This window comes from Anolis sagrei, chromosome 1, assembly GCF_037176765.1.
Source record: "Anolis sagrei isolate rAnoSag1 chromosome 1, rAnoSag1.mat, whole genome shotgun sequence".
Classification (NCBI taxonomy): Eukaryota; Metazoa; Chordata; class Lepidosauria; order Squamata; family Dactyloidae; genus Anolis; species Anolis sagrei.
This window is the reverse complement of record NC_090021.1, coordinates 211,762,058-211,780,587: the sequence shown is the minus strand read 5'-3', so window position 1 is coordinate 211,780,587 and position 18,530 is coordinate 211,762,058. Positions and strand designations below refer to the sequence as shown.

At 39.4% G+C, this 18,530-nt stretch overlaps 1 protein-coding gene across 7 annotated transcripts in view; it reads right to left on the bottom strand.

Annotated features, from left to right (window-relative positions):
- The window catches only part of LOC132766860 (von Willebrand factor D and EGF domain-containing protein-like), a 324,994-nt gene that overhangs the window by 235,519 nt on the left and 70,945 nt on the right, over positions 1–18,530 (bottom strand). For all 7 annotated transcript variants that reach the window (XM_067472855.1, XM_067472881.1, XM_067472890.1 and 4 more), the window contains exon 2: positions 11,130–11,314. In XM_067472855.1, coding sequence (XP_067328956.1) covers positions 11,130–11,314 — 185 coding nt within the window. The remainder of the gene's footprint in view (positions 1–11,129; positions 11,315–18,530) is intronic.

Here is an 18,530-nt window from a genome sequence, read left to right as displayed (position 1 = left end):
CCCAGCCACATGCACAATGGAGGACCTTCTTGCGGCAACACCAGAAGCACTCCAAGTGGCCAGATACTGGTCAAAGGACATTTAATCAACTACCAAACTCACACATTTTGTATTTTCTCTGTTTGTTTGCTTTGTTCTGTTAGAAATGTAATATAATTGACTGGCTGCCCTGACACGAAAAATAAATAAATAAAATAACATCTATTCTGTTGTTGTTCATTCGTTCATTCGTCTTCGACTCTTCGTGACCTCATGGACCAGCCCACGCCAGAGCTCCCTGTCGGCCGTTACCACCCCCAGCTCCCTCAAGGTCAGTCCAGTCACTTCAAGGATACCATCCATCCATCTTGCCCTTGGTCGGCCCCTCTTCCTTTTGCCTTCCACTTTCCCCAGCATAATTGTCTTCTCTAGGCTTTGCTGTCTCCTCATGATGTGGCCAAAGGACTTCATCTTTGTCTCTAGTATCTTTCCCTCCAGTGAGTAGTCGGGCTTTATTTCCTGGAGGATGGACTGGTTGGATCTTCTCGCAGTCCAAGGCACTCTCAGCACTTTCCTCCAGCACCACAGCTCAAAAGCATCGATCTTCCTTCGCTCAGCCTTCCCTAAGGTCCAGCTCTCACATCTGTAGGTGACTACAGGGAATACCATGGCTTTGACTAGGCGGATCTTTGTTGCCAGTCTGATATCTCTACTCTTTACTATTTTATCGAGACTGGACATTGCTCTCCTCCCAAGAAGTAAGCGTCTTCTGATTTCCTGGCTACAGTCTGCATCTGCAGTAATCTTTGCACCTAGAAATACAAAGTCTGTCACGGCCTCCACGGTTTCTCCCTCTATTTTCCAGTTGTCAATCATTCTTGTTGCCATAATCTTGGTTTTTTTGACGTTTAGCTGCAACCCGGCTTTTGCTCTTTCTTCTCTCACCTTGATTAGAAGGCTCCTCAGATCCTCCTCGCTTTCGGCCATCAGAGTGGTGTCATCTGCATATCTGAGGTTGTTAATGTTTCTTCCAGCAATTTTCACCCCAGCTTTGCATTCATCAAGCCCCGCACATCGCATGATGTGTTCTGCATACAAGTTAAAAAGGTTGGGTGATAGGATCCAGCCTTGCTGTACGCCTTTCCCAATCTTGAAGGCTACTCCATTTCTTCGATGTTCCTCTTGTCCACAGTAGTAGATCTGGTGGTCATCTGATGTGAAGTGGCTCATTCCAGTCCATTTCAGTTCGCTGACCCCCAGAATGTCTATCTTTAGTCTTGACATCTCGCCAATAACAACATCCAATTTGCCCTGGCTCATAGATCTTACATTCCAGGTTCCTATGGTGTGTTGATCTTTAGAGCATCGGATTCGTCGTTCACCTCCAGTACCGTCGGCCGCTAGCCTTCCTTTCGGCTTTGAGCTAGCTGCGTCATCACATCTGGGGCTAGTTGAACTTATCCTCTGCTCCTCCCCAGTAGCATTTTGGCCATCTTCCGACCTGGGAGTCCCATCTTCCAATGGCATACCGACATATCTCTGGTTGTACTGGTACATTTAGTTTTCTTGGCAAGGATACTGGAGTGGTTTGCCATTGCCTTCCCCAGGGATCACGCTTGGTCTGACCTCTCTGCCACAACCATCCTGTCATGGGTGGCCCTTCACGGTTTCGCTCATGACATCATTGAAGTGCTCAAGCTCCAGCGCCCCGACAAGGCGGCGATCCTTTGCTGGAGCATCTATTCTGTATGTCCTTAAAAAACAATTTACAGTTAGCTTTAAAATGAATTTACTGTGTTTTAAAAAAACATATTCCACATTTTATCGCTTCATAGTTTGCTTTTAAACCCCAGTACCCCAAAAGTGATTGATAAATATTTTTAATGAATAAGAAAAAATAATAATGAAAGGCCAAGCACTCAGGCCCCTTCTACACCATCCTATATCCCAGGATCTAATCTCAGATTATCTGCTTTAAACTAGATTATATGAGTCTCCGCTGCCATAACTTGTTTTCTGCTACCCTGGAGACTAGGACGTGGAACAATGGCTTCAAATTACAGGAAAGAAGATTCCACCTGAACATTGGAAAGAACTTCCTAATTGTGAGAGCTTTTCAGCAGTGGAACTCTCTGCCCCAGAGTGTGGTGGAGGCTCCTTCTTTGAAGGCTTTTAAACAGCAGCTGGATGGCCATCTGTCAGGGGTGCTTTGGATGTGATTTTCCTGCTTCTTGGCAGGGGGTTGGACTGGATGGCCCACGAGGTGTCTTCCAACTCTATGATCCTATGATTCTATAATCTGAGATCATATCCTGGGATATAGGAGCAGTATGGAAGGCTATCCTTTCAATGCAAGCCTGACATTAGTTTACTATGTTTATTTTTCCTCTCATATTTCTAATCTCTCAAAACAGAATTTATTCACCAGGTTAGCTGAATCATATTTATGTCTTCAAAACTGTAGCAGTGACAGAAATATTGATTGCTGTATACATTTCTTGACATTGTGATTGCTTTATATATTTCTTGCAATTGTTTTTTTTTAACTCAGTGGAAGTTTGTAAGTGAGTCTGTTATAGATATGCTTATATCTAGATCGATAGATGAGATACATTTTCTATTTGAGAGCATCAAAAGCAACATGCCCCCTGCTCTCCAGGGAAGAGGAAGGTAAAGTGTATGTCATGGGCTATAAAGCTCTCTTTCTCTCTCTCTTTCTCTGCATGCCTCAAAGTAAGACCTGAGAGTATAAACTCATGTTTTTCTTGCTATTTTTTGGTTTAGGAGTGGATATACTACTTCCCAGACATATCACATTAAAGCCCTAGACATGCATACTTTGAAATATGACTACTAAATATGCTTTTATAGCGTGGAACAATAGCTAGTTTGAAAACGAATCATGAAACCCCTTTTCCAGATACTAGAGTTGTAGTTTTATCCTTATAAAACTTCTAAGGACATTTAAATATCAGACATATTTATTTGTAGGTTATCATTTCCCTGCACTTCTTCAAAGGAGGGACTTGCTTGAATGCAAGGAGAAGCAAGTCCTTGGGATACATGAAGCCATGATATTAGCAATCTTAGCTGTAGAGTAGTTAAGCCTGCTCCTAAGAGACGCTGGCTTCTTTGTTCCTTCCTCGCTTGGAAAGTTCATCTCTCACATAATAATTAGGCAGAATAGTTCCAGATTATTTTCTTTAATGATAGATTGTAATTCCTCTTCTTTAAAATGAAAACTGGGAATCCAGGTCAGATAATGGTAAAAAAAGAGGGGGGGGGGGGCTCCTGATAGCCTGATCAAAATACTGACTGTGGCCAGGAAATCAGAAGATGCTTACTTCTTGGGAGGAGAGCAATGTCCAATCTCGATAAAATAGTGAAGAGTAGAGACATCACACTGGCAACAAAGATCCGCCTAGTCAAAGCCATGGTATTCCCTGTAGTCACCTACGGATGTGAGAGCTGGACCTTAGGGAAGGCTGAGCGAAGGAAGATAGATGCTTTTGAACTGTGCTGTTGGAGGAAAGTTCTGAGAGTGCCTTGGATTGCGAGAAGATCCAACCAGGCCATCATCCAGGAAATAAAGCCCGACTGCTCATTGGAGGGAAGGATACTAGAGACAAAGTTGAAGTACTTTGGCCACATCATGAGGAGATAGCAAAGCCTAGAGAAGACAATTATGCTGGGGAAAGTGGAAGGTAAAAGGAAGAGGGGCCGACCAAGGGCAAGATGGATGGATGGCATCCTTGAAGTGACTGGACTGACCTTGAAGGAGCTGGGGGTGGTGACGGCCGACAGGGAGCTCTGGCGTGGGCTGTTCCATGAGGTCACGAAGAGTCGGAGACGACTGAACGAATGAACAACAAACATGATTAAAGTCATATTCTCTGTTGGGTCAATATGTGCACAATAGGTGATTAGCTTCCAATCCATTCATTCAGAAGCATGAAAGGGGACTTGGTTTGTGCTTGCACCACATTTAGGACCCTTCCACACTATTTCTATATCCCAGGATCTGATCTTATCCCAGGTTATCTGGCAGTCGGGGCTCATATATTCCAGTTTAAATCTGGAATCAAATCCTGGGATAAAGGGCAGTGTGGAAGGGCCCTCAGTTGCACTAAAGACTTCATTTACACAACCTAAACAAAAGTGCATTGATTCTTGCACAGCTACTTTTACAATAGTGTAGCAATCCAACAGGGTTCTAGCCTGTGACTTGATGTAGATTTTTTTAAATGGAAGATTGCTGCAATATGTAACCACATGTGATTTGTCACTGCAACCACTCATAGTAAAATTAGCACTGGCTTTTCATGTGTTCAATATTTGTGGATCATAAACTTAGAAAGGGGAGATCAAAACTACATAAACACACCAGGAGAATTGTTTTCCAAATATTTTACTGGATAAAAAGGGTTTGAGAATATTGGCTTATGAATAAATAAAGAAGAAATCAAAGGATTTAGCCACACAAAATTGCATGCACAAAAGCTTAGAGCATAAAACTGTACACTTGAAAATAAATGCAGAAAACTTAACTAGCTCATTTTTTTTCTTAAAAGGGAGGCTGCTCAATGTTTTAGAGAGCACTTGCCCTCTGTAAGTAACTTCCAAATTGTGCACTGTTCCACCTCAGTTTTTGTGGGCCGTCCTGCTTCAGTGAGACTGTTGAATTTGAGTGTAATGTCAGGTTTGAAAAATTATTTTTTAAAAAAGAAGTCATTTTTCTTTTGTGCAACTCCACTGGATTTCTTAAGCAGCAGCCGTGGCTCTTTTGTAGCACAAAAATGGATCTTGGGTATGACAGCAGGGTGAGAAGGGAGGTCATGGTATATGTTATGCTTGCTTCATTGTAGTTTTGTCAGCTGAATTTTACCTAGCAGCCCCCAGGCTAAGAAGACACCAAGAAAAGTAAAAGGCTGTCTGAGCAGTGCAGGCAAAACAGCAGGAAAGAAAAATGAACGCTTTTCATTTGGTAAACTATATTTAGTTAGTTATTATTGTGTTGTTTGAAAGAGAAAACGCTTCAAGTAATATGAATAATAGAAAGTATTCTCAAAACTTGATTCACATAGTGTTTTTATTTGAAGCAACTTGAGCCAGAATTCTGTATCAGTTACGTAATTAAGGATAATTAGCTAGTAAGTAAGTAAACTTTATTATGGTCGATGACCAGATCACAACAGGGGGACCCAGTCCCACATATCCACGTCAAACTCAAGGGGTATATACTTCAAATGTCAACAAATTTTCAAATTTAAGCTAAAAACCACATACAAGTAGTTATTAAAACCCAACTCAACCCACGAGATCATCTGAAGGCAGTCTAAAGAGAGGTAGTAGGGATGACACCAGGGAGGGGGGAATATCCAACACTATAAATATCAGTCTATATCTGATTTCCCATCTATATTCCAGAGGTGAAGTTTAGGTCCTTTGACTCTCAATCATATTTTTGGATGTCACCAGTTTTTGGGATATTGAGAATGGATCATGGTTCAGCTGAGTAAACACACCTTTATGATAGGCTTCTTAGAGGTGAGGACATAAATCAAATGCAAAATTACACAAATTACTAAAATGTCAATTCATATACTTGGGGTGACAACTCAACCAAAGCAATCCCAACAGATGGCCATCTAGCCTCTTTTTTAAATCCCCCAAATAATGAGACCATACTTTGAAATAGTGTATTTCACTCTTTCTTTAACTTTAGTTAGACTGTGCTCTACCTTTCTGTTACATGCATGCCTGATTCAAGATCAAAAAGGTATATAACCAATATAAAACTGGAAAGCAAGAACATGATCCCACAAATGTTTCAAGAAGATGTTTCAAGGGAATGGTTAAATAGATATTGAAATCATTGGTATGTGAAAATACATGGCTTTGTTTGAATTGTGCTTTGTATATGTATTCCTTCTATTTTGTGGGACTCTGAGAAGCTTTGAACTTTTGGGTAAAAAGAAAGATTCATTGAAAGTATGTGCTCATTTCGAAAAGATCCAAATGTTTAAGAAGAATAACTATTGTGCGTATTCCCAGATATGTTTTAAAGAGAAAAATCTCCCATTATTTTCTCTGTTCTTCAGCATGGGAATTGAGACGGAGTTACAACAGCAATAGTCAAATACCCTTCTGCAAAGTAGTCTAATTGAAAGACAGTGAAAAACGATTTAGAGAAAGTGGTTTTCAGTATTAAAGCAATTAAGAGAAAATCTGCACCTGGTAACTACTAAGCACCACATTAAGGATTCAACTTCAAAAATTTCTGTGGAAATCTGAATTCTCACAGCCTACCACTTTTCATTCTAAAACAAGCTTTTCTGACATTTTAAAAATTAATCCATGCAGTCCCACTGTGAGATAGGTATGCATTAAATATTGTTCATTCCTAGCTAAACACCCACTAATCTGCCAAATTATAAGACCCAGAATCACATTTAAAAACTGTGGACAGGCTGCCCATGCCAAGTAAGTAAAAAACAAACTGGTATTACTGCTCCATCTTGGGATGTCTTATTCTACTTATGCAGGATTTAGCTATTCAAGTGACTCCAAAGAGTGAACATGCCCAGGATCTATGCCACTGCAATTTGGACTCATTGGACTATCATTTGGGGTTTGCATAGAAATTATGGTATTAAAAATAAGTAGGGGCTTAGGAGGGCAATGCATCACTATGTTTAAATGACAAAGCAAGAGGTTTTTGCATCTTTCTGGCTGTTACATACTGGCATTTCTGTTTAGTGCTTGACATGCTGCAAGCTACTTCATGAAAAACTTAGATGTTGTTAATTTTTAAAGAGTTATTGCAGGGAAATTAAATGCTCTGTTTAATTTTATCCAAAAGTAATCAAGTCCTCAGTGAACTGAGTCTGGATGTCGCATATCCTGAGCACATTATATTATTCAACTAATCAATGAATGCATACTTCAATACATTTCATTTAGTCCTTTTCTCTGTTGGGTCAATAGTGTTGCCAGTAAATGTTTGTGAGAGATTAGGTTGCAAAGCTTGGAAAATCGCAGTAGATTTCACACGTGGAGTAGATTGATTAATATAATTTAAATGAAATGGTTATTAACTTTGCTGCATGTATTTGGTTCAGCTCTAATGGGTTTACTCTTATTTGACTTAAGTAGCAATTAGCATCTAAAGTACATCTAGTGTATATTTGTTACTTTAAAATGCAGGGATCTAATGCCAGGATGGTGCAAGATAACCAACAGAAAGAAATTATTTGGTGCATTAGTCTTGCAGAAAGTTGATTCAACAAAATCAGATAACTAAAGGTACAGCCAAAAAGAATAGGGCTTTTTGTTTACACAACTCTTTTGATTTCTTTTAAAATGCTCTCTATCTAAAATCACTTGCTGCCATAGAAAGGCACAGTAATGTGGTTAAGGAGTTAACTTATTTCATGCCACATCTCTAAATACATCATTATCTTCACATGATCCTGGTATAATAGTTAATACCTTAGGTTTCTGCAACATGGAACCTATCTGTGAGAATGCTTTTGTTATATAAGTTCCCTGTTTATGCCTATTAAGACTTGAAAATACATTACATTTTTTTTTAAAAAAAGAAGAAAATATACCAATAACCCATGAACATAAAAGCTAGCAGTTCTTGGATAAGCTAATGTTTAAATGTGGTGAATATGGAGACAGGACACTAACTAGGTGAAGTAAGTTCATGTTCACACCCCTGTGATATCGATGAGGGGGTCTGCCTGTAAGCTATATATATTCTCAAGGGAAAAGTCATACCATGTGCAATCTTGTAAATCTAACAAGAGTTATTAGTTACAAGCAATGTATGTGTCTGTGACAGAACTTTCCCAAGACATTTTAATCACAGGAATAACAGTTGATAAAATATAACTTTGAATCCACTATGAGTTTTGAAGGTTCTGGATGCTCAGAAAGGCCAGGAAGAGGAGAAGGAAGAAGAGGAAAATCAGACCAGATTGGAAAATTTACATAAATATGGTTTACACTGAGAACATCTGTTTTCTCTTCTTTAAATGCCTTGTGTTCTGGAGAAGGAACATATGTTTACAATGGAGAAAAAAATATGGGCTCCAACCTAGATATCTATGTCTACTGTCTAGACAACATGCTTGAGGGAAGTTGACTTTCTGGTCTCTTCTTCCCAGCCAGCTTCCTAAATCCTTTGAAAACAATTACTCAGTGTTCAGAGACTTATAAAAGTAGAATGGGCTATAGTATTGAAGGTAAAGAGGAAGCTTCAGAAAAGTCATTCAGAGATGTCTCCTGTCCCACTCATAGAAGAAATACACATTACATCACACCATAGTTCAAGGCCCTCTAAAGGAGAATTTAAAATTATTCCTGGGAAACCAATGGTCAAAAAGAGTATGTTGGCCAGGACAGATCATAACCAGACTGACTGACGCACTTTAGCAAATGATTCTCACTTCTACACAAGTCAAGGTGGCAGAACACAAAAAGCCCATAATAGAGGTGGATCAATTTGACTTTTATACATAAATATGTCAATGGGCATGGCTATCACACATTCTTTTATAGGCTTGTGCAATTCAGCCAAAAGACATGCCATTTTGGGGTCCATTTTCAGCTAACCCCTCATTCTGTTTACTGGGAAGTTACTTGAATTGGGAGAAGCGTTGCTGTTTTTATTCAGCAAAGATTGGGCCCATTGGCTACAATGGGAAACTTTAAAAGCTCAATCCTCAGTCATTTTAAAGCCTAACTGCATGAGACCCCATTTACAACTGCAGGCCTGCCAAGTTTCAGAACAATTTACCAATCTACTGAGTCTTTAGAAGAATTTTTATCATAACATTTTAAAAATAAGACAAACCAGAAAACAGGGTTCTGGAAATTGTCATTGCTGGCTGTGTCCATTCTCAGCCAGTCAGAGCATGGACACAACCAGGTCTTTTATTGGCTTTTTTTTTTTTTTGTCGTGTCAGGAGCGACTTGAGAAACTGCAAGTCGCTTCTGGGGTGACAGAATTGGCCATCTGCAAGGACGTTGCCCAGGGGATGCCCGGATGATTTGATGTTTTTATCATCCTTGTGGGAGGATTCTCTCATGTCCCCGCATGAGGTGCTGGAGCTGATAGATGGAGCTCATCCACCTCTCCCCAGATTTGAACCTGCGACCTGTCGGTCTCCAGTCCTGCCAGCACAGGGGTTTAACCCACTGTGCCACCGGGGGCTCCAGAAACTTCATGAAACAGAAAGAGAGAGAAACTTCAACTCCCATCATGCTCTGAGAGGAACTCAGAGACTTTTCAATGCCCACCCTCATGCAAATGCTGCTGGGATAGTGAGTTCCCAGCAGGGCTCTCTCTGGAGGAGGAGCCTAGAGAACTTTTGTGCTGCCGGAGAGGAAGAAATGACACTGCAGGATCTTCTTCAGGAGCCCCACAACAGACCCCTGCCACAGGTATAATGCAAACTTAACTCCATCTTCTCCAGTACCAATAAATCTGTCTCTCTTGTTCTGCTTTGCCCAGCTTTTTGTTTTCCTCCTCCCTGTTCTGTTTTCAGGGGATTACACAAAACAGACTATCAAATATTACAAATCACTTTTGGTCAAACCGATTTGGGACCATGCCTATTCTTTCATATGGCAATTGCTTTGAATAATTTGCTATATAAATATTGCTAGAAGTTGTTGTTTTTGGTACATTACTTCCAAGAATATATAGTCAAAACTGGTGGATTTCTTGGTAATGGATGGTAAACCCATTGTGTCTTTTAGCTTGAAAGTGACCCAGAGCACTGAATTTCTGCTCCCTCGTTCAGATTACAACCTGGAGTGGATGTACTGCCTCAGTGAAACACAGAACAGTTGTGTAGCTGCTAATCAACTCTGACAAATGCTAATTAATTCCTTAGGGAATGCGAATACCTACTGTCTTAGAACAATGGGCCATTTGAGTCAAATCTAGCAAAAAATGACCAGCTGTTAAGCTATTGAGATCCTGCAGAAAAAATATGTTTTCTTGAAGACCACAGGCTTCCTATAAAACAAACATATATTTGCTAAACAATTCAATCTACATATCAACATTATAACAGTTTAAAGGTTAACAGACAGGAAAATGTTATTTATATTTTAATAATTTTTAAAATAGGTAAGACATTATTGTGTGGTGGGTTGAGCATTGGACTTTGACGCTAGGGACTAGAATTTAAATCTCTGCTCAGTAATGGAAATCCAAGGGTAACCTTGGGTAAGTCACACTCATAGCACCAGAGAAAAGGAAAAGAAACCCCCCTTTGAAGAAATCTTTCCAAGAAAACCCCATGATAAATTGTCCTTGGGACTCAAAGGGATAGAAAAACAAAATTATTAAAATATTGCTAATCAATAGGAGAGTCCAATTTTGTATTTATTTGAATAAAATCTGTATTTAATACTTTGTAAAAAAAAGTTTCATATTTATATTCTGCCTTTCTTCCAGTGAGCCCAAGGTGGCATCCATTGCTCTATTCAGATTAAATGAAACCACCTTTTGGGTAAGCTGCTGCTTTTGATTAGGAAGTTATCCATTTAAGAATTGATTTTTTTCTTTTGAATTATGAAGTTCTCCATGAAAGAAATAAAACCTCAAAGGTGTTGTAACCTTCAAGTCGTTGATCAGAGGGACTGAAGATTTTCAACCGAGGAAATGCCTAATGTGTTTTGAATCACTCACTTTCCCAGGAGCAGCTGTTATATTATTTATGCATTTTCTGAAAAAAGCTATACTCTTGCTTCACACATTATGCTGGCCTCTCTGTGTGCTTCTTTCTCACTCCAATCTATTTCTTGCATGCAACCCCAAAAATACCAAGATGTAGTTCAAATATCCAAAGGACTTACCACCTGGCATACATGTGTGGTACAGAGAAAATGTATAGCAAAATGACTAAAAATGGGCTTGCCAATAAAATAAAGTCAGATATTCCATAAGAAACAAGATCTTTTGGAAAGAACAATATGGTGGGAGGAAATTCCTTCAAATTCTTATCATAGATGTTTTGTGTTCTGAAAACATTCTTCGTAAATTTGCAAAAATAAGAGCAGTAAAACATTCCTGAGAAGTGTTGGCACAGAAATAATTCAGAGCATCTATGTCTTATTGTTGTGCTTACTTCTATGCACTTTGTTGGCATTTCTGCAGGCTTGTTGTCAATCATGAAGCGGTACCAGCCTTGTGGCAGAGAATGGTCACAGATCATGTCATGAATGGCAGTTTCCTGCAATTCCAGAGAATCAAAATTGATACTGCGATAAGCATTGTGTAGAATACGATGCCCTTCTGGTAAACATTCTGGAGCTAAAGAGAAAAGAGAAAAAATGTGTTGATGACTCATGACAATAGATAGTGGTGGGTTCTACACTATGGTTGGTTCTACACTGTTGAATTAATGGAGTCTGACTTCACTTTACCTACCATAGTCCAATGCTATGGAATCCTGGGATGTGTAATTTGGTGAGGTACCAGCACTCTTTGGCAGACCAGACTAAAAGCCTTATAAAACTACAGTTCACATGACTCCATAGCTTTAAGACACAGCAGGAAAAGTACAGCCAAACTATTATTTATTTACTATATTTGTATACTGCCCCTCTCAGCCTGGAGGCGACATTAACTACATTGATTCAACAGTTTAGGGGTAACATAAAATGTATGTTCCTTGACCTATCTGTCTATTTTCCTTAAAGAACCCAAAGGATTTTCAGTGAATGTTCCCAACCAGCTTTGATGAAATGCAATTGTTCAGCTTCCTTATTCATCACTTAAATTTCACTCTGTGGAATCTTTATTACTGGCCATAAGGTAAGCAGTAGAAGGATTAGTATGATTCTTCACTGTTTCATTTCATAGATGCAAAAATATCACTTGCAGCCATCATCATTTGACTTTCAAGTTGAAAATACTTTACTTTAAATCACTGCATGAAGAAAATATGTATGGGGTTTCTCAAGGCCATATTTGAAATGTCATTTCTCAAATTGGTTTTGATCATCCTGAAACTCCAAATGTGCTAAAGGAAGAGGAATTACTGTAGTGGTTTCCATTTTTATCAATGATATAATGAAAGCAGACTTGATAGAAAAGTAGCATACCAATGCAATACATGTATCAGAGATGCTGCTTTACATTGAAATTCATTAAAGTAACAAACATGATGAAATCAAAATAATGTAACACAGCAGAGTAATTAACATAGTTATGTTGGGGATGTTTTACTAATGAAATCATGAAGGCATTATTAAAGTTAGAAAAACTGCTAATAAAATTATTGTCTTGTTTATTTTCAGAATCATTTTAAATGTACTTTGCTTTAACAATGTGAAGTTATAGTTATTTTAAAATCAAGGAAGAGACTATTCCTTTTCATGGGAATTATTGAAAATCACTCTGAAATATTGTCTTTGCTTCATCTCTTAGCTAGCAAATACAGTACAATCCCCATACCCATGGGGCATGCTTTGTGTGAGTAAGCAAAATCATAGAGATTAGTGAACTTCTAACTCATGGAGCCATTCTGGAAGACCTAGAAACGCCTAGAGAGGATATACTTAGTTGAACGTGGATAAATGAAATCACAGCCACTGATCCCATAGATATGAGAGTTGTAAAGTATTGTCCAGATTATGTCTATGAAGAGAGGGTTGTGCCATAATTCACCATGCTTTGATAGTCTTTTATAGTCTGCAATGCATTGGGCATGCAGCTGCTCAGGAAGTAGTTTTGAAACAATAGTAACTCCAGGTTAGGGGTGAGAGATTGAACAACCGTGTCATATTAAACCAGTACAGGCACTGCTTCGTCATTTAAGCTGGCTTTCAGTGTATTTCTAGCCCAGTCCAAAATGTTCCTTAAAAACAATGATCCATGTTCTACATCACTTGCTTATATTTACTTATGAATAAATAAGCAACATCTTCTAGCCCGACTTCAAAACAAACTCTTTAACGAAGAGACAAAGTTCCATTCTTCTGCTGATAGAGGTACAGCAAGAAGAGGTTGATAAAGTCTGGCACAATCATGAATACATTGTGTTATTGAATACGGAACAGTTGTGAATCTGTAACTCCAGTTTATGAACCTGTACCTGCAATACAGAATGCCAGCCTGTAGAAATAATGTGGGGACAGATTATTTGAGAGTTCATGTCCTCCCTAAATTAGAGCCCAATAATAATCTTCTGAAGCGATTTTCCACATACTTTCACCCAGAGAAGGTCTTCCCCCACCTTCAGTAATGGAAAGCCCTCAGAAAACAAGCTGGTTTACTGCTAGGTGAAGAGCTTTTATTCAGGCTTTAAGAAAAAAAAATCTTAATATTTTAAAGACTACTCTTTGATATTTTCTGAAACTTTAATGATCTGTTGAAATAGCCCATAAGCCCCCCAGTAGGCTAACTGTATTATGCTCTTTGCTGGCATGTTTTAATTCTTTATTTCATACATTTGTTTTGTCTTGTGCTCTGTTTTAATTTTTCATCACTGTAACAAGCTAACAACTTTGTTATTGCATGTTGTATAGTCTTTTTTTTAAAAGGAAGATATTATTATTATTATTATTATTATTATTATTATTATTATTATTAGTTGGTGTTGTTGTTGTTGTTAGCTGCTTTGCATTCCTATACTGGAAAAAGTAGGTATCATTTATTTGTTTATTCCCACCTTTTCCCCGGGATTGTGACACAAAATGACTATTTAAATCTTAATCTCATAGGCAGCACTTTTAATTGTGCCTGGTAAAAAAACTGGCAGCCAGGGGAGCTGTTGCAACATAGGAATTGCATGATTCCTGTATCCAACCTCAGTTAAAAATCTGGTTGCAGCTCTTTGGATCAACTGAAGTTTCCAAACACTTCAGGCAGTTTCAGGTAGAGTGTGTTATACCAATCCAATTGGGATATAACTAAGACATGATCACAATGGCCAGATCTGCTATTTCAAGAAGAGGGTGCAGTTGCTACACAAGGTTTAAATGTGCCAAGACACTCTCAACCACTGCAGAAACCTGGACATCTAGGTTCAACACTGAGTCCAGGAAAACCCCCAAACTGAGGGCTTGTGTCTTCGGGAGAAGTGTGACCCCAACAAGCACAAGCCAGATCTCTATATCCTAGTCTGCCTTCCAACTGACCAGGAGTATCTCTGTCCTGTCTGGATTAAATTTCCATTTGTTTGGCCTCTTTCAGCCCATTTCTGATGACAGGCACTGGTTTAGGACCAGTACAAATTCATTGGTTTGGGGTGGCAAAGAGTTGTAGAGGTGTGTGTTATCTCTGCATATTATTGGCAAAGCGCCTCAAAAGAAAGAATTTAAATTGCATCCATTTTTTTTTCACTTTATGGTCCTCATTGGCTTTATCTGCCTTGCCAGTGAGTTGTCCTTCTACATGTTCCCATCTTCTGACAAACCTGACAAAACTACATCTATCCCTGGTGTCATGTGAAGGTTTCTTCCCACAAAGAAGGCACAATTCCAGAACATTGTATGTATGCATATATATACGCATGTATGCATTTTTGGAGCAACTAAAATTTTTATGATATTCCATGTGACCTCATTAGCCCAGCCATCTATTTTACCGGTGCCTGTGGTGTGTGACTCACCAAAAGGAGGGGATATCCAAAGTTAGGGCATATCCACACTGACCTCTTAGGTCAGTTTGGAACCGGCTTAGGAGAGACTGGTTTTGTTGTATGGTACAGTCTTCAAGCTACATTAAATGGTCAGAAGAATTATTCCTGCCTCAAGTCCTTGTCACATCCTCACTCACTAGTGGAAACTTTATCCTTCTTCTACTATAGTGGGAAATCGAATGGGCCTCCTTCGCCCCATTCAGCTGCTACCTGCTAAAGAAGGCTGAGGGGAGAATGGACCAGGAAATGTTTAGTTATGCATACTTGGTTAAGTATGCACTGTGCAATATCATTGTGTCTTTTTATAAGTGATGCAACAGCTATGAGTAATGGTGTAACTAACTAGCAGCAAATGGAAAGTTTTGATCATGCTTATTTTATTTTCAAAGTGATCTTGGCTCTTGGGAAGCAGATTCATCTCATTTATGCTGTTGCTGCCCTAGAGATTGCTACTCCCTATAAAAGCATATCACTAATAATTCCCTTTCTTGTATGTCTTATGGAAGCAGTTGATGACATTTCTCCTCTGATTTTTTACAGATTGCCAATAAATTGTTAATCTGAGATAAATGACTACTTCCTTCTGCTGTTTCATTAGTTATTTTGGGGTTTATTAAAATTACAAATTGAACTTTTAAAATCTTGGTTACTTTGAAAAGCCTAACCGAATTTGAAAGTCATCACAGAAGTGCTAGTTGGTAAATTTATTATACATAATCAATGTGTTTTGGATCCAAACAGAATGATTGTTGCCCTATATCCTGTTGTCCAGCCCCTTGAATCAATCAACCTGAACCAATGGGATTTCTCTCTCTTGCTGACATACTGCTAAGCATTTGATTCAGTGAGGTCACTGTGCTTGTAACTCACAAACAGGATTTTGATATTTATCTGCCTTATTATATATCCTATGGTCTCTATTCACCAGAAAAAATAAGAGGTATGTTGGTAAAACAAAATAGAGTAAGGAAGGGATGTATTTAATTTGCATTTGAATGTGAATGTACCTAATTTGAACTTCCTGAGCTTCTTGTCTAGTTCCCATATTAAAACGCAAATGAGTACATATATCAAAGAAAAAAGGACACACAAATGTGTACATTTCTGAAAATTACACACATAAAACTCACATTATGTCAGCCAAATACATACAAAATATCTACACTAGGAAAGATAACATATTAATACATCCTATATAGATTACTGCAACACGCTCTACGTGGGGTTGCCTTTGAAGCTCCAACTGGTCCAGCGAGCAGCAGGCAGGATGCTCACTGGAGCGGCGCTCAGGGAGCACACAACTCCCCTCTTGCGTCATCTCCACTGGCTGCTAGTTTACTACCGAGCACAATTCAAAGTGCTGACTTTAGCCTATAAAGCCCTAAACGGTTCTAGCCTAGGCTACCTATCTGAATGTATCATCCTCTATGAACCTGTACATAGACTAAGATCTAGGGAGGCCCTGCTCTCGGTCCCACCAGCCTCACAATTACGGCTGGCAGGGACAAGAGATAAGGCCTTTTGAGTGGTGACCCCCTGGTTGTGGAATTCCTTCCCTAGTGACATCAGAGCAGCCCTTTCCCTCTTAGCCTTTAGGAAAAGAGTCAAAACCTGGCTCTATGAGGCTTTTTATATACTACAGCATTTTATTAACAGCTGCATGCCATGACCCTTTTTGAAGTGGACTGTGGCATGACATTCTGCAATATTTGCTGAATTAACACTATTTGTGTCTTAATATTTGCACTAAAATGTGTCATGCAAGGCCAGAAAGGTATTTTTGTTCTTTACAATACGTGCTGTCTACTTGATCTTTATGAAACAAATTGCATTTGGAAACTAAGACAATGCAGTATTTCTTGAACTGAAACCTTGTGCAATTGACCTTGGATAGCGTGTGTAATAGATTCAAACCTTTGCCGGCTAGGCCAAAGCCTGAGAGTCAGTGGGCTGAGTCTCCATCTTGATAGGGCAGCTTAGAAATAGCTGACATCTTGGGATAGGCAAGGAGGCAGGGGAGGAGTCAGCCAACTCCTGGTTGAAGCACCAAGGGGAAGAGTTGGGTGAGAGTGAAAAAGGCTGTCACTTCTGACAGGAGGGGGAGAAGGGTTCTAACAAACAGAGGGAAAGATTCTAACAGAGCAGGGAGAAGGATTTTAACAGAGGAGGATTTAGACAGGGAGAAGGAAGCTTTTGAGTGGGTCAAGCTGTTAGGGAATAAGAAAGGGACAAGGGCTTCAATATTACTGTACTAGGAGAGTCAGTGAGAAGACTTGTCAACTTGTATTAATATTTATTTATTTTATTTATTTGGGGGTTCTTTTACCCCGCCCTTCTCACCCCGAAGGGGACTCAGGGCGGCTTACAGAAGCAAGGCATAATTTGATGCCAGCAGTACAAAACAATCAAAACACAAAAATTACACAATTACATCACACTAGTTCATGCATTATATCAATAAAATCAATAAAACCAATACAAACCTAATTCCTCTCTTACATGGTCAGCGATCGCTAACTCATAGTTCTAGTTTTCCATTCCACTTCATCAATCCTGTTGGTCTTATTCGCCTGATCGTCTTATTTAATTGCCAGATTGCCCAAAGGCCTGGTCCCATAACCACGTCTTCACCCTCCTCCTGAAGGAGAGGAGGGATGATGATGCCCTGATTTCCCCCGGGAGTGAGTTCCACAGGTGAGGGGCTACTACTGAGAAAGCCCTGCTCCTCGTCCCCACCAGCCTCACTTGTGACAGTGGTGGGGTCGAGAGCAGGGCCTCCCCAGATGATCTTAGATTTCGGGGTGGGACGTAGAGGGAGATATGTTCGGACAGATAGAGAGTACAAGTAGAGCTTATTAGAGAGAGTACAAGTGAGCTTATTGCCCTATGGTGGAGAGTAGACTGGAGAAAGTCTGGTTACTCTGTAAGACAGTCAGGGGACTGATCTTAGAAACACACTGTTTCAGAGAGTTGAATAGTGTGAAGAAGGGAACTCACTTCAAGTAAAAGCTACACCTTCTGTAGAAACTTTAGGTCTAGTAAGCCTAAGCCTCAGTAACAAAGATACGCGTGTGTACCTCTCATTTTATGAGTTGTCATCTTCTTGAAATTCAATAAACCTGTTATTAGTTCATCGTTAACTGGTGTCTGCCTCAGTCTGTCATACTTAGTGAAACCAAGTCAACCTAAATCGCTCTATAGTCCAGTCAGCAAGCAAAGGAGCCCAAGAAGAAGAACCAGAAGCCTGGGTGCATATTACCTCAAATAAATTCACACCTTTGTTTCCTCAAACAGTAAAATTGAGGTGGTGGCGGCAAAAATCTACCAGTATCATTGGTCTCTAAAATCATGAGTTATTCCCTCACTAAAATTCCTGTCACACAGGTGTGATTAGAGACACCTCATCTCGCGTTCTCCCTTACATTGGTGGCAGCGGTGGGATAGAAAGGTTCTCCCCCTGCCACACATGTGTTAAGGGACCACTCGTTCCTTAAACCTGTTTACAGCATGTTTTCTATGTTTTTAAATTTTTAAATCTGTTTTACCTCTGTTTAATATTTTGCAATTTTTGAAATGTTGGATGATTGTTGTTGAGCCACAATGGTATGCCATTGTAAGCTGCCTTGAGTCCCCCTGTCGGGATAGAGAAGGGCAGGGTACAAGTATCTTAGTTTTCCCTAGGAAATTGTGATTCCTGCTTATGAACAGAAGAATATGCCAGCTGCTAAAGATAAGAGGATCTACAGAAATATAACATTTAGCTAATAGGGTTATATAAAACACAGGAAAAGGTTTAAGCTGCCTAGTGAAAAAGAGGGCCAAATCTGTAAGAAAACATTTTTATATGATGACGTAAACAGAATCAAGATTTTTTTTTATTTC